The 27,556-nt window shown below is 38.4% G+C and overlaps 1 protein-coding gene and 1 non-coding gene across 2 annotated transcripts; both read right to left on the reverse strand.

Moving 5' to 3' along the window:
• Positions 1–794: 794 nt before the first annotated feature.
• On the reverse strand, positions 795–27,532 carry LOC132685174 (mitochondrial import inner membrane translocase subunit Tim23). Its single transcript, XM_060642185.3, has 7 exons — positions 27,281–27,532; positions 24,963–25,021; positions 17,828–17,921; positions 17,190–17,274; positions 13,828–13,886; positions 11,952–12,062; positions 795–1,275 (listed from the first exon to the last, which is right to left on the reverse strand). Exons 1-7 carry the CDS (start codon positions 27,384–27,386, stop codon positions 1,160–1,162), a joined length of 630 nt encoding a protein of 209 aa, XP_060498168.1. The 5' UTR covers positions 27,387–27,532; the 3' UTR covers positions 795–1,159.
• LOC132685676 (small nucleolar RNA SNORA74) lies at positions 15,064–15,267 on the reverse strand. Its single transcript, XR_009613263.1, has one exon. It is a non-coding gene; the product is annotated as a small nucleolar RNA SNORA74 (small nucleolar RNA).
• Positions 27,533–27,556: the final 24 nt, after the last annotated feature.

A 27,556-nucleotide genomic window follows, 5' to 3' on the forward strand; every position in this document is an offset into this window, starting at 1 on the left:
TTTTTAATTTCTAATCTGTTCTGTATGAAATATATTAAACTCACTTTTCTTAAAAACCAGAGGCCTTCAGCCAAGGTTCAGTGCTTTCCTGTCAAATTCCTTACTAGGTGCATGCCAAAGGCCCCACCTTTACTCTTTTCTTTCCCATCATAATAACCACTAGTTGCTCTGTATTTATTGTGTATATGTGTAACATGCAGTACAGTTTTATTTAAGTTCATTTCATAGATGACAAAACTCAGAAAATTAAGTGACTTGCCCTTACCTCCTTTAGCTTTCCCAAGGCTTCCTTAAACCCTTGTAGCTCTTGTCTATTTCCTCTAATTATCTGTTTCTAATTACCTAAGGAGAGGAGTTAATGAGTAAAGAATTAAGCATGAATGTTGGACAGACTATTCTACTCATTAGATCTCAAGTATCTTGAGGTTGAGTGTCAGTTGTATGGCAGAATAATTGTAACCTAGCTGTTAATGGTGCCAAGTAGCCCTTCATTTCAACACAACCATGAAAATTTGTTGGGCCTAGTGGGGGCAGACAGAAATGCTTTTAAGAGTCACTTTTCGCTTTATGCCCAGAAAAATGTTTTTATTTTTTAAAAATGTTTATTTCCAGAGAGAAAGGGAGAGAATCCCAAGCAGGCTCTGCAGTATCAGCACAGAGCCTGTCATGGGGCTCAATCCCATAAAATTATTACCTGAGCTGGAACCAAGAGTTGGATGCTTAACCGACTGAGCCATCCAGGTCCCCCCAGAAAAATGTTTTAAATGGAGACACCCACTGTGTTTACACTGGAGTTATGACTTTAGTTCTGTTTTCACCTTTTATTGGGAATACAAGGGAACATTACAGTTTCAGATCATTAAATAAACAAATGCGGTGATATACTATCGACAACCATCACGACGTGAATTCTGTGAGTAAGTAGTTTTCCAGTTCCAGGGAAAGGGAGAACCACATTACTCAGCCACCAGAGGGTTTTGGCTTCAGCTTGGGCTGGAAAGAGTGCCAGTCCCGGTCAACCAACCATGATCTTCGCCACAGCAAACTGGTGTCTCCAATTTTTCAAACTAATTGTAGGAAGAAAGAGTAACTCCAGACTGACCTATAAATTGATCTGGATTGCTACTAAAGTGTCCTCCATTCACAACTTGGCAAATCTTCAGAGTGACTGTTGGAGCAAGGAGCCTTTCATGTGCTCCCAGTTATTATATAGTGCGTAGAGGCTGGTAAGCGTCAGTCCTGCTAGCCCACCTCGTGCTGCCCCTCGAAAACCACCTGGGAAAGGAAAAGAAAACAAAAACAAAACAGCCTTGTATTACAAGTGTCCTAGCAGCAAAGGATTAAATAATGTTATCATGAAATTGAGGCACACGATTTGTCTATATGTAAATATTCCATCTCAAACAGAAGTCCTAAAGTTAACACAAGAAACCAAGACAGGTTCAAGAGAAACATCCCTAAATCACCAGTTTAATACATACACTATATTCTCATTCACAACCATTTTTTCTTTTAATTTTACAATTTGTAGCTAAGATCATGAGCATTAATAATTTGATTTTTCTCAATCTCACTTGTTCCCACACTTCAGACAAGATCTCATGCATATTATTGAAGTCCCAAACAAAGCAATAATTTCCCGTTAGTCATATTGTTTAGAACCCACAAGCCCCACCAATTGATTTACAGCTACAATATAAACAAGGTGACACCCTCTTTGGAAACAGTATTAACATTATCTTTGGACTCTGGACAGGTCCTCTGTTAACTTTGAAGACTCAAGAAGTGGTGATAAGACGGCTATAATCAAGCTTTGAGTTAGGTACTGACACCCCCACCCCCCTCCTCCATTCCTACACTGACATATCAGACAATCTACAACTAATGAGCAATAAGGCACCGAGCAGCATTATACTTACTGAAAAACCACCCAAGGATTAGACTTTGAACTGTTTTTGCTTAACAAAACAATTTTTTTCATGTGAAAAAAGATTAGCAATATGGATTACACTTAAAATGCAAAAACAAAAACGTTTTCATCAGTTACCTGAAAACAGTCCCCAAGTCTAGTAAGAGGACTAGGGGCACCGAAATAAGCTTTTAAGAAATAACTTGATGTTCTATGGTTTTACAAACAAGTTGATACCATAAATGTCAGGAAGCCCACATTGTACCGATGGAGTATTCATTTTAAGTCCTGTGTTAGGAAGGCAAAGGTGGAACGGAGCTGTGGTCCTGTGATTACCTTCCTAGAGGCCCTCTGGGTATAAACCAGTAAATTCTGTGAAATTCAGTGATGTTGCTGAGTTAGAACACTTCAGACCAAGCATTCCTGCAATGAATGTCCTGCCAGATGGCTTCAGCCGATAGATTAAAGGGCCACTCCCTTCAGGATCCTCTCTAGTCTGAAGATGTCTGATAGCTGACCTGTGTAGGCTTCCAACATGAAGTGCCCTAATTATCTCTCTTAAACAGACAGAAGCTGCAGGCATCATCTATAAACAGCTGTCAAATACGGCGGGGGGGGGGGGGGGGGTGGGGGGGGTGGGGGTGGGGAGGGTGGGAAGGAGAGGTCAGAAACAAAAAAAAAATTAAATGGGAGCTCTCTCCTTGAATCCCACATCATCTCTTGCTATGTTTAGACTATGGCAGTTGGATTTTGCACCTGTATTCAATGCAGCTGGAAAATTATAAATGTAATATACACTCAACCTGCTAACTCAAAAACAATCTACCCAGTTTAATAAAAATCTACTTCATGTCTTTGACTAGTAAGTCAACAAAAAGTTCTAGGGGCTGAAAGTAAAAGTAAACTATAATTAGATAAATGACTAAAATGAGGAAAATAAACTATGAAGCACAGGAGAATAAATGATATTTGCAACAGCATCAGTATGGCTCAGTTATTAAATCTAAACTTTGTGTGTAATGAGGATTCTTTAAAGCAGGTTATATAGTACTCCATTCTGAGTTGACACAAAAGAAAGGTGGTCTCACTGCTGTTTATTAGCAGAAAAATGATGCAGGGCAGATAACTGAAAGCACAATGATTTTGCAGATGTTTTCCTAGGACTAAACATTGAAAACTCCCCTAGATCTTTAGTTGATTACAGATCCACCGGGCTCTGAACTCTGCCCACTGGTTTGGAAATAGCTGTAAACTGTTCCTTATGGTTGGTCCTTTGCTTTGAGTGTCCTAATTTCTACTTTTGGAAGGATTTTCACATTAGTCCTTAGCTATCAAATAAAGAGCCTCCCTGGGCAGAGGCACTAGGGGTAACATAATGAAACTGTGAACTACAAGACTAAGACCTTAGGGACATCAGTGGCACATTAAGTGTCTCTTATGATCCCCCGGAAAGCTTTCTACTTTCTGACCAAAATGAAACTTAGTTCAAACAAGTCACTTTAAAAAAATTTTTTTAAATGTTTATTCATTTTTGAGAGCACGAGTTGGGGAGAGGCAGAGGAGACACGGAATCTGAAGCCGGCTCCAGCCTCTGAGCTGTCAGCACAGAGCCTGATGCGGGGCTCAAACTCACGAACTATGAGATCATGACCTGAGCCAAAGTCCAACACTGAATCGACTGAGCCACCCAGGCGCCCCAAAATGTCACTTCTTTGAAGGCTAGAAAAAAGTTATTTCCACCAAGTAGACGCTAAACATAGGCAGTGTTTGACTTACTAAGCACAGCTGATTCTGATTCAAGGCTAGCCTCTTACCACATACCAAGCCATGTTTTAGTTTTAACTTTCTATTAATTCCAGTGTTTTCCAACTGGTTGTGTTAAACATTTGAGGGCCTTGCCTTTAGGCTTTCTGTAACCAACTTTTGCCCAACTAAGCACAGGAAGTTGATTAGCAAATATTCTTGCTTTGAGCAAGAAGGCCAACGGTCAATGTCTATAAAGCAAAACAAATGTGAGCCAGGTGCTTCAGTTTTACCTTCTATCTTTTTGGTCCTTACACAACTCTTCCAGAAAGGACAAATATTATCTCTTTTAAACATAGGAAAATAAGGCCCAGAATACTTAAGTACCTTGTTTGTGGGGTATAGAGCTGGATAGTGTAGAGCTAACATACTGAACTGACAATTACTTTAGAGCAGGGATCAGAATATTTTTCTTACAGTGGCCAGAAAGTACATATTTTAGGCTTTCAGGGCCCAAAGGCTATTATGTAGATACTTATATAACCACTTAAAATGTAACTACAGTCAACCCTTAACAATGCGTGGGGTTAAGGATGTGACTCCCCCCGCCTCCCCCCACCCCGCACAGTCAAAAATCCAAGTACAATTTCTGACTCCTCCCAAAACATAACTACTAATGCCTGCTGTTGACTGGAAGCCTTACTGAGAACGTAAACAGTTGATCAGTAAATATTTTATATGTTATGTGAATTATGTATTACAATCTTACAATAAAGCAAGCTAGAGAAAAGAATGTTACTAAGAAAATCTCAATACAAAACACATTTATAGTACTGTGCTGATCAAAGAAAACTTTGTGCAGTTCAACCTCACGGAGTTCAAAGGTCAACCATATTTAAAAACAAAACATATTCTTAGCCTCAAGACAGTGAACAGATAGGGATTTGGCCAGCAGGTGTTCTTGGCCCCTACTTTGGAGGAACTGCCTTACTTACACACTGTCATGGCTATTAAATACTTTCCAAAATTTTATTGAATTTATTTTAAAAATTGAGATAAAGCATATATAAAAGTTACCATTTTAATAGTATAGTTCAGTAGCACTAGGTTTTCTGGGATTGTTGTGCTATCATCACCCCATCCATCTCCAAAGAACTGTTTCCATGTTGCAAAACTGAAACTCTGTACCCATTGAACAGTGTCTCCCCACTCCACCCTTGTAATCTAATGCCTAATTTTTATTTATTATTTTAAAAAATTTTTTAAGTGTTTATTTATTTTTAAGGAGGACAGAGCACGAGTAGGGGAGGGGCAGAGAGAGAGAGGGAGACACAGAATTTGAAGCAGGCTCCAGGCTCTGAGCTGTCAGCACAGAGCTGGACATAGGACTCGCACTCATCAACCATGAGATCATGACCTGAGCCAAAGTCGGATGCTTAACCAACTGAGCGACCCAGATGCCCCAAATACCTCATTTTTATTATGTTGATAAAGGTCTTTGCTCACTTTCGCTTTTTATTAAAGTAGTCCATATAAACAATTTAAAAAGTGCTAAAAGATTTTAGTGATACACAGCAATGTGGCACACTCACCATCCTCACCCTAATTTCTATTTCCAAAGGCAACTACTTTCATTCTCTGCTCTTTATCTTGTTTCTAAAAAACATAACTATCTTGCTAGTTCTTGATTTTTCAATCTTACTTTTTGCCTATTGACTTCCTACCAGGAAAACTGTGTTAAGCCTTCTAAGAATGGTATAAAATGTGCTTATGGTAGGAGGTAAGTCACTTGCTTTCTATAGGTGATTTCATTTACGAGTCTATGAAGGGAATACTGGTTGCTCTCGTATTATAGACAAATTCAGACAGTTACTCTCTTGGTGTAGCTGTTTAGTGACCTAGTGCTGGTCAAGTCAAACCCATTTGATGCCAAAGCCCATTGTCTTTTTCACCATACTGAATCGCCTCCAAGATAGATTAAAAAGAAAAAAGAAAAAAAAAAAAAAAAAGAAATCCAGACTTCAAGCTGTATTACAAAGCTGTAATCATCAAGACAGTATGGTACTGGCACAAGAACAGGTACTCAGATCAATGGAACAGAATACAGAACCCAGAAATGGACCCACAAACGTATGGCCAACTAATCTTTGAAAAAGCAGGAAAGAATATCCACTGGAATAAAGAGTCTCTTCAGCAAGTGGTGCTGGGAAAACTGGACAACAACATGCAGAAGAATGAACCTGGACCACTGTCTTACACCAGACACAAAAATAAACTCAAAATGGATGAAAGACCTAAATGTAAGACAGGAAGCCATCAAAATCCTCCAGGAGAATGCAGGCAAAAACCTCTTTGACCTCAGCCGCAGCAACTTCTTACTCAACACGTTCTCCGGCGGCAAGGGAAACAAAAGGAAAAATAAACTATTGGGACATCAAAATAAAAATTTTCTGCACAGTGAAGGAAACAATCAGGGAAACTATAAGGCAACCGATGGAATGGGAGAAGATTTTTGCAAAGATAAAGGGTTAGTATCCAAAATCTATAAAGAACTTATCAAACTCAACATCCAAAAAGCAAATAATCCAGTGAAGAGATGGGCAAAAGACATGAATAGACACTTCTCCAATGAAGACATCCAGATGGCAACCGACACATGAAAAAATGCTCAACGTTATTCATCATCAGGGAAATACAAATCAAAACCACAAAGAGATACCACCTCACACCTGTCAGAATGGCTAACGTGAACAACTCAGGCAACAGCAGATGTTGGTGAGGATGTGGAGAAAGAGGATCTCTTTTGCACTGCTGGTGGGAATGCAAGCTGGTGCAGCCGCTCTGGAAAATAGTATGGAGGTTCCTCAAAAAATTAAAAATAGAACTACCCTATGACCCAGCAATTGCACTACTAGGTATTTATCCAAGCGATACAGGGATGCTGTTTCGAAGAGGCACATGCACCCCAATGTTTATAGCAGCACTATCAACAATAGCCAAAGTATGGAGAGAACCCAAATGTTCATCAATGGATGAACAGATAAAGAAAATGTGGTGTGTGTGTGTGTGTGTGTGTGTGTGTATATATATATATATATATATATATATATATATATATATATAATGAAGTATTACTCAGCAATGAAAAAGAATGAAATCGTGCCAACCGCAACTACATGAATGGATCTAGAGGGTATTATGCTAAGTGAAATTAGAGAAAGACAAATATCATATGACTTCACTCATATGAGGACTTTAAGATACAAAACAAGATGAATACAAGGGAAGGGAAGCAAAAATAATAAAAAACAGGGAGGGGGACCAAAACATAAGAGACTCTCTTAAATATGGAGAAGAAACAGAGGGTTATTGGAGGGGCTGTGGAGGGGAGGATGGCCTAATGGGTAAGGGGCATTAAAAAAATCTACTCCTGAAATCACTGTTGTACTATATGCTAATTAACTTGGATGCAAATTAAAAAAATAAATACAAATTAAAAAAAAAAAACCCAAAACTAAATAAAGTTCAATCACCGCCCCCCCCCCCCCCAAAAAAAAGGAAATCTATCGAAAGAGGTATTAACAATTGAACTGGGCCTTATGGATGGATTGGATTTCAAATTTACGTATTTGGTCATATAACATACACAAGAACAGTGTGGGAGAAAAGTCTGAAAATGGGAGAGGATTAGAGCAAGGAAGGCTAGGACGAGAAATTTAAATTTAGGCTGAAACACAGTGTGTCATCATCAAAGGTTTTTGAAAAGTGATTACTAGAATTAGAACCATACTGGAAGATAAACCAGAAATAGTGAATAGATAAGACAGACTGAAGGTAGAAGCCCAAAGTCAAAATGGCTAATGAAAAATACTGTTACAGAAGTTCAGCCTTGTGAGAAAAGGCAACTCAGGTGCTAGGTAGTGAACTTCACAAATGATGAAGTGAAGGGACACAGAAGGGCAGAAACCAAAGGTGACTCGGAACACTAGAACAGACGTTTCCTGCCTATTTTTTTTCTTTGCTTCGTTAGAGTGGAAGCAGTACGTGTGACTGTCACAGCACAGCAGCTGACATTCGGGCTTTCCTCAGGACCACCTCCACCCCACTGGTCCCTTCCTAGCAACCCAGGTTCTTCCATGCAAGCATTCAATTATCTCTGCTGTTTTTGCCTCCCCATATTACTGTCCTCTTAGGACGATTTTTCCCACCAGATTCTTCATCTTTTTGGTTGCTTTCCTGTGGTGGTTATGGTGGTCCAGACCCCTTTTTTGTGTGTATGCCTTAGTATGCTGTAGGATAAATTGCTGAGCAAAGATCTACAGATTTAAAATATTAGTAACTAATGTCGACTGCTTGCTTACCTCTGTCAGTATTAGGTGTCACTTCCCCTCTGGTAAATATCAGTTACCTATCATCACTTTTTAAAAGATACTTGGTGAAAAATATTATCTTAATGGTTTATTTTGCTTTACCCTGGTTGCCTGTAAGATTTAGTGACTTCTATTGTTTAGTGGTGATGTGTATTTTTCCATGAAGTGTTCTGTCAATCCTTACTCCATTTTTTAATTGGATTGTTGGTTTAAGTGATCTGTCGAAATGTTTTATATATTACAGCCCTATGCCTGTAATATATGTTACATCTGTCTTAATTTACTGGAAGAATACTGCTGCCAGTAACAGAAATAAAGAAATCATCAAAAAAGTATGGTTAGCATATACGGTTTAATTCTGAAGGCCTGGAACCTATTGATAAGTAGTACCTTTTAACAATAAGCCCTACATTTACTTATTATGATGAAATGGATTTGTAGGTGTTTTTAACTTTTATTTAGTTTGCTTTTCTAAGATGACTTTCTTATGGATGGCACAGAATGAAAAGGTCAGGGCCTTTTTGTGAGGGGAAAGGGGGGACCCATATCTTTTGGTTGCTGATGCCTTGTTTCTGAAGATTAGTGACCAGGCCTTTTAAACATTAGTCCTAAGCTTATGAACAAGAGCAAAACTACAGCTGTTCTTGTTCTGATAGAATACTGTTTATTACTAAACAGATTTTCACAGGCCACAGAAAGTCTAATGACCCTCTGAATACCCTCTGAAAAATATTTAAACTCATTAAACATTGGATTTAAACTAAAATCATCCCATCAGAAATATTCCTTTAAATTAGCCTCCTTTTGTTCTGACAACTACCCATTTTCTCATGTATTTTTCCCCATGATTTTTCTTTCCACGAAAGTAGCTCCAAATCTAAGTTGAGTTATACTACTTTAATTTCAAACTTCCTCTTTTTTAATTTCCATTGTTGAAGAGTTGGAAATATTTTTGGTCAGCAGGAATTAGCCATTCCCTAAATGTAAACTTGTGTCTTTAACAGTTTGGGCTGGCTCTAGACCAAAAGAGTGTCTCACCCCTTTTCTAAATCCCTGAATCTAGAAGCTGAAGTTGTATTTGTATTCCTACCACACAAAATTCCTAATTCTGTGCTCTGTCTTAGGTTTATTTTAAACCAGAAATCAATGAAAGATACTGCTCTGCTTTTGTATACTGATTCTGATGTGCTGAGCTAAATTTAAATTGTTCGGCCAGGAAACTATGAGCTAACGTTGGAATTCTGGGTCAGATACTTCATCTATGTTTCACAATTGCAATGGAAAATGAAATCTACATGTCACCTGACCTAGAATCAATTTGTTTTTGCTTTTTTTCTTCTGAGCCAAGAACTTTCTCTTTCATAATTTAAGCTGAAGGTGTCCCACCCTGTGGGACAGTCATGCTGTCATGCTATGACTGCAAGGAAGTCCCGGACACAGATAGCTAGGCTCCCATGTCTTTCGATATCAAGAATTCAGCCTTTTCTATCTTTTAAATGTGCATAATATGTCTTAAGATGGTAATTCAGTACATTCTTATATTCAGGGATGCCCTCAGCAGAGGAAATGCCACAGCGCCTTACCCTGAGTAAGAAGTCAGGGACTAGTGGTACTGAGGTAGAACTTCAGTGCCCATCAACTGGTGTAGCAGCAGCTCCCACTCAACCCCAGCCATTTGCCAACACAAATAATGTAAGCTTGGTATCTTCCATTTATTCAAAAGAAGCTGGAATTCCGTATTTTTTTGTGAAATCTGTTTCTCAAATATTAATTTGATCTTTTGTAAGCATAGTTTGGGCCAAGTAAACTCTTGCTGAGTGAACCCTTGTGCTGCAGTTAAAGTTTTAAATTCTTTTGTCTGACCCTAAAGATTTTCAATGTGAAGTATTTTTACATTTTTTAAATTACTCTAATATCTAAATATTTTAAAGTTTATTTATTTTGAGAGAGAGCAAGCAAGCACATGCACATGAGTGGGGGACAGAGAGAGAGGGAGGGAGAATCCCTAGCAAGCTCTGCACTACCAGCACGAAGCCTGACGTGGGTCTTGGATCCATGAACTGTGAGATCATGACCTGAGCCAAAATCAAGAGTCGGACACTCAATTGACTGAGCCACCTAGATGCCCCAGTATTTTTAACACGATTTTTCTATGTCAAGGTAACATCTTCATGGACATAAAAGGTATGTAATGTCTTAATCCACCTGGGAGCTCTGTTTACATGAGTACATATACACAAGTAAGAAGTACTGTGAGCTCTTAGGGATAAAATTCCAAATGTGATCCATTTTCTTTTTTTTTTTTAATTTTTTTTTTTTTTTTTACGTTTATTTTTGAGACAGAGAGAGACAGAGCATGAACGGGGGAGGGTCAGAGAGAGAGGGAGACACAGAATCGGAAGCAGGCTCCAGGCTCTGAGCTGTCAGCACAGAGCCCGATGCGGGGCTCGAACTCACGGACTGCGAGATCATGACCTGAGCCGAAGTCGGTCGCCCAACCGACTGAGCCACCCAGGCGCCCCAAATGTGATCCATTTTCAATACAGAAAAAACCTCTTACTCTCAGATATATCAGGAAATCTTGGATTTCATAACCCTGTTGAGACTTCTCTTTCTAGCAAAAATGGCTACCTGAAATTTTGATGGAGGAATTTATAAAAAGAATTAGCTCAGTTAATCAAGTGTCTAATGTCTAAAAAATCAAACAAAAGTAATTTTCAGAGGCATGAGTATAAGTAGCTTAATTAAGTCATTTAAAGCAGAAATGTGATAAAAAAAATTAGGGTCCATCACTAATTAGGACCTTTTGAAAGAGGTCCTCTTAATACTGTGCTTATCTATAAAACTGGGGTGTGATGATTATCAGTTCAGTTTTAAATAAAATAAGTCATATATATATATATGTATATATGTATATCTCAACTTTTACTTTTTTGAGAGAGACTGAGACTGAGCATGTGTGAGCAGCGGGGGGGGGGGGGGGGGGCGGGCGGCGGCGGGAGCGTTGGGGGCGGCAGAGGATCTGAAGCAGGCTCTGTGCTGACAGCAGCGAGTCTGATGTGAGGCTCAAACTCACTGACCGTGAGATCATGACCTAAACCAAAGCTGGAGGCTCAACCGAGTCACCGGGGCACTTCTTAATAAGTTATATTAAGTGCTTATAACTGGGGGTATAACGCAGTGAATGCTAATTTCTTTTCTATCTTAGAGAAGGATTTGATATTTGATCTTCACTCAGGTCATTTTGATTCAACTCTTAGGGTTCTATTTTTTCAAAATCGAATGGTTCACCTATGTTCATAGGAGCATTATTCATAGTAGTCAAAGATGGAAGCAATCCAAGTATCCACTGACTGATGAATGGATAAAGAAAATGTGGTATATATGTAAAACAGAGTATTATTCATCTTTGAAAAAGAAGGAAATTCTGAAACATGCTACAACATGGATGAACCTTGATGATATTATGCCAAAAGAAATAAGCCAGTCACAAGAAGACAAATGCAGTATTATTATTCCTTACATGAAATACCTAAAATACTCAGAGTTGAAATTCATAGTTAGAAAGCAGAATGGTAGATGCCAAGGGCTAAAGGATGGGGAAAATGAAGTTGGATACAGAGTTTCAGTTTTGCAAGATGAAGAAAAGTTCTGGAATTAGATGAAGGTAATGCTCCACAACAACGTAAATATACTTAACGTTACTAAACTTACACTTAAAGATGGTTCAGATGGCCAATTTTATGTTTCGTGTACTTTATCAAAATAAAAAAACAAAAACAAAACCCCGAACACCCATGAGGTTTTAGAGAACACTCCATTACACTGCAAAAAATGTGTTAAGTGTACTCTGAAATCTGTGGATACTTCACTTTCAAAGCATACTTCAAAGTGTATTCAGAGATAGCTCTTCATTCAACAGTACCTACCTGTACATTTATACAACATGCCTGTCATGGTTCCAGCTGCTACTGTGTTAAGGTCATCTTCTGCACCTCGTGTTTTCTCAATGATGACACCAAATGCACTATAGAGCAAAGCTACAGGGGAAATGGACTGATTACTAATAAAAAAGTTATTGAAAGTCAGTAAAGCAATTATATTTAGATAAATCTACGTTACAGACATTCTATAAGCATTCAAAGATATAAAAGAATGATCACTAGAACAGTATTTGTAACAGCAAAAGCTTGTAAATAAAATGCCCATCAAAGCAGATAGACCCAGAAAGGGACTTTCCATATGATGGAATAATACATACTCCAAACAAAAAGTAGGAAAAACTATATTCATTAGCCTGTAAAGCGGGCACATGTGTGTACAACTCAGGATATACAAAGAAAATTTTTGAAGAGCTTCAGAAGAAACACCAATAGTAGTTAATTACAAAAAGTTCCATTTTTCTTGGAATCTCAGGAAAAATATTTAAAATTTTCACTTATTTTATTCTTAATAGCTATACTTTGAATTTAGAAACAAAAACACATGCATTTCTACTCTAAGAGAAATGTTAACTTAAAAAAAAAAATTGAGGTTTGGTTCTGGCACAGGCAAAAACTGTAACACTAGCTTTATTTAGTTTTAACAAGATGTTCCCCAAAACTATCTATCTCTTGTACCTGTAAAGATTCCTACTAATCCTTTTCCTTACCTTTCTCGAAACTATGCTTTATTTGACCCTTCAATGTTACACCAAACTCAGCCTTACAACCGTTCTGTTGTGATATTCTTATATTTCTATAAAGGCTCTTCTTACCCTTTCAACTTATTTAATTGAAACTGAACTTCTATTACATCAGAAACATACAAAGCAACTGGCCATCCCAGTTTTCCGAGGACTGAGACTTGCCTGCAATGCTAAAACTAAGAAAGTCCTTGGGCAGAGCAGGATGGCTTTTCACTCTAGAGATATATAAGCAACCAAACAGGAACAAAGGAGGGTGACTGTGTATGGGGTGGGGGCAAAGAGGACATGAGTAGCATATGGAGGCAATAATTTACTAGGATCTCAAATGTCAATCTGACCTTACAGTGTGAAAATGTACTGCTTCCAGATCCCACAACAAAGCTAGGCTATTATTCTTTCACAACAGATGCTTTTTCTATTTTTTCAATGAGATACTTAAAATTTCCCTTACTTAATCTGCCACAGTTAGAAGATTTTCAGACTTTCAACCAAGTTACAAAGAAATTCTTGGTTCTTACAGCATAAGTACCACAGGTACATTTATTATATGCTATGAATAATCAAGAGAGTCAAATATTCATAAATAGTATAATATTAAAGCATTTGGTCTTAAATCCTACTAAATTACCCCTTGCTCAGAACTGCAAATGTTTTCATTATCTACAAAGGCCCTATAACACCTCTGAAAATTCAGTCTGGGAAACCTACTTAGGTAAACAGAATGCTGAATAGGCTATTAGGAAAACATAGCAAAAGGGTTGCATTAATCTGTATCTTACTACAGGGCCTTGAACCTTTCTTAACATACAAAGGCATTTGACTTGGACCTGAATTATGTGGACTCCATATCTACCTAAAACATGGGTTGGTATCTTGCTTGGACAGGAGAGTATGTAAAATCTAAAAAGACTTAAAACACTGAAAAATGGTATTAGCATCTGGAATTATTGTTATGTTGTTCATGGTCTTTTCCTAAGTATTACCTACATTACTCATCAGAGTAGATTCAAATACAATTTTTAATATCCTAGGGCCAGAATTTTGGCAGGTCAAATTGTTCATGATACATATATATCCTTTGCATTAATGATTTATTATTAAGTGAGATCTCTACTTACCCAGAGAACCTAGAGTATTAGCCCAAAGTGCCCCTTGCCTAGTCACCATGTTCAAAATCCTACCAGGGCAGAAAGAGAAAGAATCTGTACTTAGAATCATTATTTCTCTAGCACTTTGAAAAACCATAATTGTAGCTATTTACTACGTATAAACCCAACACTCAGGTATTCTTAATTTTATTTTTTTAAAAAACATTTATTTATTTATTTTGAGAGAGGGAGAGAAGTACATCCGTGCGAGTGGAGGAGGGGCAGAGAAGGAGAGAGCGAAGGGCCTCAATCTCATGAACCATGAGATCATGACCTGAAAAGGAAATCAAGAGTTGGATGCTTAATCCAGGTGTCCCCAGGGTTTTCTTAATTTTAAAAGATACCTTAATACTTCCTTAGAATTTAGTAAGGCTGGCTTTTACTTTATACAAATATAAATGAAGGTTAAACTTCCAACATTTTTGGGCAATGAGTAAGGAAAATTATTATTATTAAAAATAAATATAGGGGCGCCTGGGTGGCTCCGTCGGTTAAGTGTCCGACTTCAGCTCAGGTCACGATCTCGCGGTCCGTGAGTTCGAGCCCTGCGTTGGGCTCTGGGCTGATGGCTCAGAGCCTGGAGCCTGCTATCAATTCTGTGTCTCCCTCTCTCTCTGCCCCTCCCCCGTTCATCCTCTGTCTCTCTCTGTCTCAAAAATAAATAAAAAACCTTAAAAAAAAAAAATTAAAAAAAAAAAATATAAATCGGGGCCCCTGGGTGGCTCAGTCAGTTAAGCGTCCGACTTCAGCTCAGGTCACGATCTCACGGTCCGTGAGTTCGAGCCCCGCATCGAGCTCTGGGCTGATGGCTCAGAGCCTGGAGCCTGCTTCCGGTTCTGTGTCTCCCTCTCTCTCTGCCCCTCCCCTGTTCATGCTCTGTCTCTCTCTGTCTCAAAAATAAATAAACGTTAAAAAAAATTAAAAAAAAATATAAATAAATATAAATCAAATATAGAAAGGCTTTGAATGATAGCCTAGAATGTATTTTATAGAGAAGTTTACAGTAATTGATCTACATTAAAAAAAGAAAAAGACCATTCTAATGGATAACCTAGCTTACAATTAAATTTTTTTGGAGGAAGAATATACTCAACATATTAAATAGAATCAAAGCGTGGACTGTTACAGAATACAGCAGAATTACAGGGAAGTATTCAAAGAGAAGGAAAAAACCATCTAATTAGAATATGTGGAGAAAGCACATGCTGTGTCTGCTCCCAGACTAGAACTAAGCGGCCCAAGTGAACGCTTAGCACACTCTCAAGGAAGCACAGTTCTGCCTCACACCAGTGCCAGGCGCCACCAGAACAGTGACAGAGGCAACTGGAGGAAAAAGACAGGACTTTCCTCTCCCAGCAGTGTAACACCATCACCGGAATGGTTCTATCCGGACAGCTGACTACTGCTGGAAATTATGAAATTATAATAACGAAGAATGAAAAAACTCATTTAATGGAGTTAAAGAACTCATTTAAATTAATGCCCAATAACAGAAATTTGTATTATCTCTAAAGGCTGTTTAACACTGCAAATTGGTGAAATTCTTTGGTATGCAATTTGGGTAATATATCTCCACTTACTGGGCCCTTAGCAACTTTAATCACCTCTTAATAACCCTTAAAGGCAGAAGGTAGAAAAAAATTTACCTAAGACCAAAAAATAGTATATAATGGAACTAGACTTTGAAGCTATATAGATCTGTCTGGGCCCAAACCCTGTCCTTTCAATTTTTACAGGCTGTCTCCTATTTTAAATGTTTGTTTATTTTTGAGAGCAAGAGTGCACAAGGGAGGGGCAGAGAACCTGAGGCAGGGCCTGAACTCAGGAACCATGAGATCCTGACCTGAATCAAGGTCGGAGGTTTAACCCTGAGGCTGTCTCCTGTTTTAAATGCTTTCTACCCAGGAATATCAGAATGGTTATATAAAAAGTAATACAGAAGATTTAAAAAATCTGATCTAAAAATTGCAAATGCAACTCTCTCCCTGCACCCCCTGCCCAAACAATACTGTCACTGTTTTAAGAGACAAAGGTTATCTTTTCTAGGAGAACTTCACCTTCAAATTGGTATTAAAAAAACTTTCTTTAACATTTATTCATTATTGAGAGACAGAGACAGACCACGAGCACGGGAGGGGCAGAGAGAGGGGGAGACATAGAATCTGAAGCAGGCTCCAGGTTCTGAGCAAGCGGTCAGCACAGAGCCTGATGCAGGGCTCGAACCCACAAACTGTGAGATCATGACCAGAGCCAAAGTCGGACACCTAACCGACTAAGCCACCCAGGTGCCGCATCTTCAAATTGGTATTTAATGGTATGTTAGGGATTTGCTTCAAAGTAATATGGGAGGGGAGAATGAGATGGTGCATAACTGGTCCCAATCCTGGTTGGTTGACTGTTGAGAAGAGGTTATGGTTCATGGGTCTTCACTGTACTACTGTTTATTTCTGTACATTTTCAAAATTCTCCATAACACAAAAAAGTAAAAAAAAAAAATTATTGTAGTAAGGGACAAATATTAATATAAATGTAAAAATATACAAGGATCTGGCCTAGTAAAGCAAGATCCATAGTAACAGGAATATGAAAAACTTGACAAGCCTTCAGGATTCCCAAGGTCTAATTCTAGCACACCTGCTGCCATCTGCTGGCTAAACAACATATAAAGAAGATAAACCTTAATGTGTCCTGAACCAAGACCATGAGCCATCGAATACATACTGTGTGACTCCACTCATATATTATTTAGGGAATATCTACATGGACTGGTCACGTTTATTTTTTAGGCAGGGTGAAGATGTACTACTTTCCATTTTCCACAAACTTCAATTTCCTGAGAAGATTCAGAAACTACCACTAAGTTTTAAGAATTTCATGATAACTTTGCGTTAGCCCTCCATTTCAGAAATTGAGAGTAAAATCAATAAAAAGTTCAACTGGAATGAGAGCAGATCCAGCAATCACTTTTACGTGCTAATTTACTATCATGTCCTATGGTTCTGCAGGCCCTCGAACTATCCAAATAATGTACCAGCAATTCAACAACCTGAAAAGCATGTTATTCAGAACTGCAGAATGAAAAAGGTGTAGAAGTTAGGATAGGATAGCACCAGCTAATTGAGGGACACTGACTCAAAAATCACTCCTTTAAAAACCTTAGTCTCAGTAACTTGATTCCTTAGTTTCTTTTATTTTCAGTAAGAAAATAAAAAAATTGATCAAAACATATGTCAATACTCTAAACGTGTCATCTCAAGGCTGTGTTCATCAAGCCAACAAAGTAGAGTTTAATATTCAAATATCACTACATTAGATGATTACATAAGACTTACTGTACGTTTCTTGGTTTGGACCAGGGCATATTCTGGGTTTCCTTCAATCCTAGCCGTAGACCGTTCATTGCTCCAAATGCAGCCCCTAGTAAATCACAGTAACAATTCATCCAAATAATGCAGCTTTGTATTAAAAAACAACTGCACTTCTGATTCTTTTTTACTTTTTAATAGGCAAAGATAAACAAAAATAATGATTATTTATTGTTATTATTTTTAAAGATCTTATTTTTAAGTAATCTCTACACCCAATGTGGGGCTCGAACTTACAATCTCAAGATCAAGAGTCACATGCTCTACTGACTGAGCCAGCCAGGTGACCCTAAATAATGATTCTTTAAAACCCTGAAACCAATATTTGAACTGCTTTGGATTTTAAGCACTTTTAAAAAGATGAGAGAGACAGCAAGTGTGCGATTAGGGGAGGGGGCAGAGGGAGAGACAGAATCTTAAGCAGATTCCAGGCTCAGCACAGAGTCCAATGCAGGGCTCAATCTCATGATCCTGGGATCATGACCTGAGCCCAAATCAAGAGTCAGATGCTCAACTGACTCAGCCACCCAGTCGCCCCGGATTTTAAGCATTTTTGACTATGTGGATTGAGGACGCTGAAAAAAAAAAAAAATCATCATACCCACCTGTCATGCAACATCCTCCAATGGTAAAGAATGCCAGTTCAAATCTACCCCGGGTTTTATTAGCTCCAGTCGGTAAAATAAACTCATCTGTATCCTAAAAAAGTAATAATGAAAACTGAGTTGAGCTCCCCTCAAGACCCAGTACTTGCAAAATGTTTCCTCATTTGTCTAAGTAGTTCTTCACAAAAAGTAAACCCTTAAATTAACTAAAACCCAACTATACTTAGTCAAACCAAAATAAAACTTTGTGCAATAGCAACCCCTATATCAAAGTGGAATGAAATATACAACATATACAATTATACTCATTAGTTCTTAGGAGGCTTTCTCATTTGGAACTTAGTTTCTTAATGTAAGTCTGACAGATTGTAATCAATTTAATTTACCTTACTTAATGATGAATATGAAGTAACAGTGCTAGAGAGTTTAGGAAGCACAGCTCTAGAGAAAGGGAAACTGAAAGGTATGACAAGTCACAGGTTACTGGATTGAAATAAACCAGCGTGGAAAAAGAGAGCAACTCTCATTCTGTAGCTACTATTTATCAAGCACAATTTACCATGTGTAAAACCAAATGAAATAAGAGAAAGGGCAGAAACTATAAAAGCACAAAAGTTTGGATCAGTTATGCAAGGGCAAAATTACCTTCCTAATAAATAATTCCTTTTTAAAATTTTATTTATATTTATACATTAAATGTTTGTTTATTTTTGAAATAATAAAGCAAGGGAGGGGCAGAGAACCCCATGTGGGGCTCAAACCCACGAACCATGAGATCATGAACTGAGCTGAAGTCATGTTTAACCAACTGAGACACCCAGGCACCCTTAATTCTCCTTTGTTTTTAAGTTTTCCTTTTTACATATTTTGAAAGAGAGATGCACGTGTACAAGCGGAGTGGGGGGGGGGAGACAGAGAATGAGTATGAGTGGGAGAGAGAGAATTCCAAGTGGGCTCTGCACTGTCAGCATAGAGCCCGAAGCAGGGCTCAATCCCACAAAATGTGAGATCATGACCTGAGCTGAAAACAAACAGTGGGACACTTAACTGATGGAGACACCCAGGTGTCCCTTAATAAATAATTTTTAACTCTTTGGGGGAGCATATATTCTTTTGATAATCTTTGAAAGCCATCGTCTCTCTTTCCAGTAAATGCATACACAAACTTGATACGAATGCTGAGTCACCCAAAAATCCTAAGTTGAAAATGCTACTGTAAGAGTATATGATTGATTCTATAATATACTCTTAAAATTTTTTTTTAAGGTTTGAGAGAAGGGGGGAGGGGGGGAGGGAGGGAGGAAGGGAGGGAGGGAGGGATAGAGAGAGAGAGAGAAACGGAATTCAAGTGGGGAAGGGGCAGAGAGAGAGGGAGACACAGAATCTGAAGCAGGCTCCAGGCTTTCAGCTGTCAGCAGAGCCTGATGTGGGGCTTGAACTCCCGAGCTGTGAGAATATGACCTGAAACGAAGTCAGGTGCTTAACCAACTGAGCCACCCAGGCGCCCCATGATTCTATAATATACTCTTATAAAGAACACATTCAATACATAATTGCCAAACTTTCTATACAAAAATGGTTAAAACACTGCTGGCGACTTGCTAACAAGGAAACATCCCTTTACCAAATATGGAACTTCAGTGAGCTACAGCTCTGCACTGGCTTTTTATTTCTGGCTTGTGCATACATTCTCAGCAAAAAATGCACAAATAAGCAAGCACATCTACTCTCATCACACAAATGGTCTGGTGGGCAACAACAAACAAACTCTGAAGAGATCCTAGGTCATGATCTATTATACAGTTTTGCGAATTTGGGGTGCTTCTTGACCTTTATATTAATGACTTAGTTTTAAATTGTGTTTCTGGGGGCGCCTGGGTGGCTCAGTCGGTTAAGCCTCCGACTTCAGCTCAGGTCACGATCTCACAGTCCGTGAGTTCGAGCCCCGCATCGGGCTCTGGGCTGATGGCTCACAGCCTGGAGCCTGCTTCCGATTCTGTGTCTTCCTCTCTCTCTGCCCCTCCCCCGTTCATGCTCTGTCTCAAAAATAAATAAACGTTAAAAAAAAAAAAAAATTAAATTGTGTTTCTGGAGGGGCGCCTGGGTGGCTCTGTCAGTTAAGCGCCTGACTCTTGGTTTTGGCTCAGGTCATGATCTCATGGTTCATTAGTTTGACCCCATGTTGGGCTCTTCGCTGTCAGTGCAGAGCCTACTTGGGATTCTCTCTCTCTCCTTCTCTCTCTGACCCTCCCCGGCTCAGGCTCTCTCTCTCTAAATAAGTAATTAAACTTAAAAAATAAAAATAAAAAGAAGTTGTGCTTCTGGCTTGAGGTTTTTAGAAATGCCATGTGATTTAATGAGATACGTTTTTCTTCAATCCAGAAATGGATCATGTATTACAAACAGGAAACTAAGAAAACGGTCAGGATGGACATTAATAAGCACAAGTGCATGTCATCTCCAACTCACTCTTTGCTAGGGTCAACTGGGATAAAAGTACTATGAGGATGAAGGCAAATGTACATCAATTCACACCCAGAGCCACCTGGAAACAATCTGATGCTTAACTGTCACCGGGGCTTATTAATCTCAACTGTGTCATATAACAAAAATTTCTAAAGATATTTTGAGGGAGGGGACACTGGCCAAATTATATTAATCTCCATAAAATTAAGGCTTTTGGTTTCTATCAAAATAGGATTAACAGTTGATGATGTTATAGAAAAAAGACTTCTGCAAGCCAAATTTAAACTGCAAAAAATAACCACTTACCAAGGCTGATCTCAAAGTATCTTTATACAATGTATGTAGGGAAGATACACTGAAAAGTTCAAGTTCAACTTGTGCTGCTGACAGGGTAGGACACTAGCACCACTAAAAGATCACCAATACCACTGTTTACTACCACAGAAAAGAAACAAATCCAAGGATGGGCACCAGTGTACCTGATAAAATAGTCAGGTGGCTGAGATTATGTGAAATATTTATATTTCAACTGCATGTTAGAAATATTCAAATTCTTGTTTTTTGAAAAAATATTATTTATTATTTATTTTTGAGAGAGAGAGTGAGCGAGCACGAACGGGGGAGAGGGAGAGAGAGGGAGACACCGAATCCAAAGCAGGCTCAGGCTCTGAGCTGTTAGCACAGAACCAGACACAGGGCGCGAACCCATGAACTGTGAGATCATGATCTGAGCCAAAGTTGGACGCTTAACTGACTGAGCCACGCAGGCATCCCCAAATTTTCCTTGTTTATACTGGATGTTCCTCTGGCCTAACAAAGAGGAAGACTATTTACTTAATATAATATTTAACCTATTGGCGAGGATGCAAAAGTGGTGACAACACAAATCAATAGTAAGAGAAACCACAAATGTGCCTCAAATAAGAGCTGTTGCCAAAAATCAGTATATGGTGAGTTCACAAGTAGTACTTAACATGTCTGTCTTTCAAAAGTATGGAAAAATGTTCCACAAAATGCAATTTACTTAAGGTACAGTTTTTAAATTTAGGCTTTCCATGGTTTTTATAAAAACAGACAATGAGACGAGAAAACTTTTTCAATTCTGAAGTCCCTCTAACATTTGAATGGGAGATGTCACTACAAATGTGTGTGATTAAGCAAGAATCACAATTTCTTTAAAATACAGAATTTTCTTTGATGTCTAACCTTTTTGGCCCTGCCTAGCAATGCAGGGTCCCAATGTTACTGTATTTTTAAATGGAGCTACAGTATAACCTTTAAGCTTAAATCCAACATTTAAGCAAACTACATTTGATTAGTTTTGAAATTTTGAGTAAAATACTGACAGAGAGGTACTTTTGAAATAAAAGCAATAAACCTACAGTGTAGATAATATTTGACAAACACTTCCAGCAAAAACAAATTTTAAACAAGCCCTAATCAACTTGCTTCTATTCAAAACACAGTCAACAAGAGATGCCTGAGTGGCTCAGCTAAGCTTCTGACTTCGGCTCAGGTCATGATCTTGCGGTGAGTTCAAGCCCCATGTTGGGCTCTGTGCTGTCAGCTCAGAGCCTGGAGCCTGCTTCAGATTCTGTGTCTCCCTCTCTCTCTGCCCCTCCCCTGTTCGCATTCTGTCTCTCAAAAATAAACATTAAAAAAAAAACAACATACTCAACAAGAAATGCAAAGGTCAAATATTTAGTGTTTCATCTTGAAACAAAAAGTCTTAACCATTACTCTTAAAACCCACCCAATTTATGGATATATAATTCATATAACATATAATTCACCTATTTAAAGTGTATAATTCAGTGGTTTTGAGTTTTTAGTATATTCACAATTGTACAACAAAGACTATAATGTTTCAGAGCATTTTCATTACCCCAAAAAGAACCCCATACCTGTTCTCCATCTATCCCCTACCCTGGGCAGTCATTCTCCATCTATCCCCTACCCTGGGCAGCCACTACTCAATTTGCTTTCTGTCTCTTTATATTTATCAGTAGTGGATGTTTCATATAAACAGAATCATACAATATGTGGTCTTTTATGACTGGCTTCTTTTATTTAGTAAGTTTACAAAGTTCACCCATGTTGTAGCAAGCATCATGACTTCATTCTTTTTTTATTGCTACAGAGTATCTCTTTGCATGGAGATGCCACATTTTGTTTATCCATTCTTAACTTGGATATTTGGATTGTGTCTACTTCTTGACTATTTAGAATAAAGCTGATATGAGCATTCATGTACAATTTGTTGTGTGGACATATGTTTTCCGTTCTCTTGGGTATATATCTATGAGTGGAATTACTGGGTCATACAGTAACGTTACTTCTAATATTTTGAGAAACTGTGAGACTATTTCCAAAGCAGCTAGTTCAATTTACACTTCCACCAGTAGTGCATGAAGGTCCAATTTCTCCACATCCTTACTAACATCAGTTATTGCCTGTGTTTCTAACTATAGCTATAGCAGGTGTGAAGTGGTATCTCACTTTGTTTTTGTGATTTGCATTTCTCTAGTAAGTGATATGGAACATGCTTCATGTGATTATTGAACATTTGTGTATCTTCTTGGAGAAATGTCTGTTCAGATCTTTTACCCACTTTTAAACTTCTTATAAATGAGTTTTAAGAGTTTTCTAAAAAATTACATATTATTGATTTAAGTCCTTATCAAATATTAAATGATTTACAGTTATGTTCTTTCAGTTTGTGAACTGTCTTTTCCTTATTCTTAAGTGTGTAGTCTGGAGTAGAAAAGTTTTAAATTTTTATTAAAACCAATTTATCAGTTGTTTTTAATAACTTATTCTTTTGGTGTCATGTCTAAGAAATCAATGCCTAATTTATTTTTTAAAAGTTTTTATTTATTTATTTTGAGAAAGAGCGTGCATGTGAGGGGCAGAGAGAGAGAGAGAGAGAGAGAGAGAGAGAGAGAGAGAATACCAAGCAGGCTCTGCGTTCAGCGAGGAGGCTGACATGGGGCTTGATCCAATTACCCTGAGATCATGACCTGAGCTGATATCAAGAGTTGGATGCTCAACAGACTGAGTCACCCAGGTGGCTCCAGTAATCGCTTTAAATATAAATGGATCAAACTCTGTAAGCAAAGGTCATAAGATCAGCACAATGGATAAAAATACCATGATCCAACTACACTGAGGTTTACTTTAGTTCCAAAAACAAAGAGGTTCAAAGTGAAATGACAGAAAAAGATTATTCCATGCAAATAATAACCAAAAGAGAACAGGGTGAACATATGAGTATCAGAAAATATAGATTTTACATAATAATAAAAGGTCATAAAAATATTAAGAAGTTTCAATTCAGTAAAAAGATTAAATTATAAACATAACTAGTAAGAGACCATTAAAATACATTAAATATAAAATGATGGAATTAAAGGTAGAAATAGAAATTTCTACACTAAGAACTGGAAACTTCAATAATCTATTTTCAATAATGGATAGCAACCATTATAACCAGACAGAAGGTAGTAAGAAAATAAGGACTTAACACAATAAATCAAACAGCAAACAGATCTAACAGACATATACAAAACACTCTGCCGAACAATAATAGCACAGATATATGTCTCAAGTGCATGTGGGACATCTTCCAAGATAGATCATGTAAGGACACAAATTAAGTTTCAAAAGATTTTAAAAGATATCATAGAGAGTATCCTCTCCAGCCACAACAGTAGGAGTTAGAAATCAGTAACAGAAAGAAAACTGAAAAATTCACAAATTCATGGAAATTAAATAACACACCCTTTACTTAAGAGATGAATAAAAAAGAAAACGACATGTCAAAATTTATGAGATCCAGTGAAATGTAAAATGGTATAGCTGCAATTCCTCAGAAAATAATAAAATTTCCCTAAGATCCAGCGATTTTACATCTGGATATGTAACTAAAAGAATTAAAAGGAGAGTTGGGAAAAGACATTTGTACACTAATGCTAACGTTCACATCAACAGTAGCTAAAATACAGGAGCCATCCAAGTGTCCAGGAACAGATGAATGGATAAGCAAAATGGAATATTACTCAATTAAATATTATCCAGCCTAAAAAAGGAGAAATTCTGACATAAGCTATAATATAGATGAAACTTGAGAACATTATGTTAAATGAAATAATCCAATCACAAAAGACAAATACAGTACGATTCCACTTATTTGAGGTACTTAGAGTATCAAAACCAGAAAGCAGAAGGGTAGTTTCCATGGGATGGGTGGGAGGGAGGGTGGAATGAAGTTATTTTTTTAACAGGCATAGTTTGTTTTACATGATGAAACGGGTTATGTATATGGTAGGTGGTAATTGTTGCCTAATCTTATAAATGCATTTGGTAACATTGAACAGTACACTTAAAAATGGGTCAGATGGTAAATTTTATGTTAGTATACTTTACAAATGTTTAAATAGGGAGAAAAAAACACACCTTGAACCTCAAAAACCCTTTAAAGGGATAGTATCAGGGAGATGCAAGCCAAATCCCCAGAGTTTCAGAACAAAGAAAAAAGGTGGATGGAGACCAGAGTTGGTGCCTCCAGAAGTATGTATCGTAGATCTAGTTAGCGTAAGAAACTTTTTTTTAAACGGTAAGATAACACACCAAACTAGTAAATTCATAAAAGGACTAGTCTTAATCTTACCTGCACGAGATAACGTGGATCCACATTTAAATAAGGAGACAGAGGGTTCATACCAGTCACTAGAGAGAAAAAAAAGCATATTGCAATGAAATTCTAAAAAGTTATTTCATTTAGTGTTAATTACACTGTTTCATTTGTTTTCCAATTTTGATTTATAGGCTCACTTGAATATGAAAATTTCTCCTTTTCTATGCTCATCCTGTCTGGCAGTTTTGAGGCTGCCTCCTCCTGAGGTCCTGAATACCAAACCATGCCTTATACTAGGAAAATGGTATGAGTTCAGGCTGTCATACCAAGAAGATATTGGCAATAATGTGGATTAAATAATCAAAGTAGCAGGAAGCATAGCCAAGGTCAATTATAAAGCTAATTTCTCTCAACTTTGCTACAAGGATGCTTGACATCTATACAAATTGCAAAATAAGACTGACAAGAGACCAATCAATTCCATGAGAAAAACAGTGCTTGGTGTTATGTGTTGTATATAAATATTTTAAGGCAGTTCCTTCAGCAGTATTGACAGCTGCTGACAGAGTAGATTTGCTGTGGCAGTGTAGAGGGTTCTCGGGTTATCACCATAGGCATGGGGGTCATAACAAAAGACAATGGAAACTTACAGACAGCCACACTTGAATCCCACTAACTTTGATGACAGAAAAATATGTCAAAGAAAATCAGCTTTCTCAAATTTTAAATTTAATCCTTGAATCCTGTGCACCTCAGTTGACTGCTCACAATCTATGAAATACTCAAGTCTTCTCATCAATATGAATTCTATATTCAGTATCTTGAACTTCGTTACTTACCACCATCCTTATTGCTACCATCTCAGTCCAACCATTAAAGCTCACCTAGACTACTGTAACAATCTCCTACTTAAATGGACTCCTCACTTGCTCTAATCCCTTCAATTTACTTCCTATATAGCAACTAACGTGATTTTTTTAAGAAAAGGAAATCAGCCTTAATGGCTTCCATTCACCCTTGTAATCAAATCCAAACTTCCTACCATGGTTTACAAAACACTGCATTAGTGGTCATTCCTTGCCCTCCTCATCTCATTATCTCCTACTACTCCAACTCCCTTGCAACTCTATAGACACACTGGCCCATCATTTGTTCCTTAAACATGTCAACTTTGTTTTTTCTCAGGGCATTTGGACTATTTTCCCTTGTACACCTGCCTCACCTCCGATCTATACTATATTCAGGTCACAGCTCAAATGTTAACACCCTCTAGTTGCATTCTCTGACCCACTCTCAAATGGCATCCTGCTCCCATCACCATCTCATGACCCGGTTTTGATGGCTTTATGTACACTTATACATATAACTGAAATGTGTTTATTTGTGTTACTTGGCTCAGTTCACTGAACGCAGCAGTCATCTAACTGTTGGTAGTCCTCTATCCAGAAAAGTCGTTGGTTGATCCCAGGTGCTCAGTGAATGGTGTTCATCCCTCCATTTCTCAATTTACCTTCAAATCTTAATCAAATTAACGTAACAATGCTTGGTCACATTAAGGTAGTGCCCTCTGTGCTCCAAAACTCAGACCTCCGAAGACGTATGTGTAAAATGCGTTCCAGATTCAGTTTTGGCAGAGGTGACACTGGGCTCTTTTGTTCTTGAGCACAAAGTACCTGGAGAATCAGAACAAGTTCTGTTCACCCATTTGAACACCCACAAAGTCACAGACATCTGGAATACATATTCACAGGATTGAAAGGGCACAGGTAGGACATTCATGCTTCTGCACTTTCGATCTTGCATATTTCCTTTCCTAAAATTCTTAACTTTTTTTCTTCAAGTCCGTAAGTGACTTTTAAAGCGCAGCTCGCTTCTCAGCTCCTCCCGCAGGCTCGACTCCCGTTTCTTTCTTGGCTATTTGCACTATTAAATGTTTTGCCCTGACGGCTACTGTGTGGTTTCGAAACACAGAACTTTGTGTTTGAAAAGTTATTTACAGGCTCGTTGTTTGGAATGCATTTACTTGCAGAGCTGGGCTCTCCTCTTAACCTAGAGCCAAGCACACAGACCAACGCACAAGGAATGTGCGGGAGGAAAAATGAGGCACCGTGCTTGGATATAAAAAGAACATGCAACATCTCCTGAGTCCAGGTCACCCAAACGGATCTTCTCGGGGATCCGTGGCTCCAAAAACTGGTTCAATCTTGAAAGAGGCAGCGCAAACACAGTAACCCCACCACTGGTACTAAGATTGTGAACGTCAGCCCCCAAAAAGGAACAGTACACGCTACACATCTGGCGGAGTCGCAAGAACCGCTGAGAAATGTTCACAACCTAGGCCCGATACTCACGCGGGACGCCGGCCAGATCCGCGTGCGAGTAACCTGCCCCACCGGCTCCGAAAAAGCCGGCCAACCCCCCTGTAGTTTTGTTCCCGCTTCCCCCGCCGCTCTCCATGATGTTGCAGCAAACCGCCCGTCTGCTCTTCCCCGCCACCTGAGGCTGGGTTCTTCTGCTGGGCCGTTGCTCCCCAGTAACAGCGGGGAGACCCGCGTTACCACTGCCTCCTTCACACGGTGACCTTCCGGGAGCCGGTACGCGCTAATCCTTGCACTTCCGCTTTGCGA

Source organism: Panthera onca, chromosome D2 (assembly GCF_046562875.1).
Source record: "Panthera onca isolate mPanOnc1 chromosome D2, mPanOnc1 haplotype 2, whole genome shotgun sequence".
Taxonomy (NCBI): domain Eukaryota; kingdom Metazoa; phylum Chordata; class Mammalia; order Carnivora; family Felidae; genus Panthera; species Panthera onca.

Excerpts from the sequence above, each read along its gene's own strand:
- LOC132685174 (XM_060642185.3), bottom strand. The coding sequence starts at position 27,386 with ATGGAGAGCGGCGGGGGAAGCGGGAACAAAACTACAGGGGGGTTGGCC. Across the intron at positions 25,022-27,280 it reads GGATCTGGCCGGCGTCCCGC|TGACTGGTATGAACCCTCTG; the intron begins GTGAGTATCGGG and ends TTTTCTCTCTAG. Across the intron at positions 12,063-13,827 it reads TAATACTCTAGGTTCTCTGG|CTTTGCTCTATAGTGCATTT; the intron begins GTAAGTAGAGAT and ends TTTCCCCTGTAG.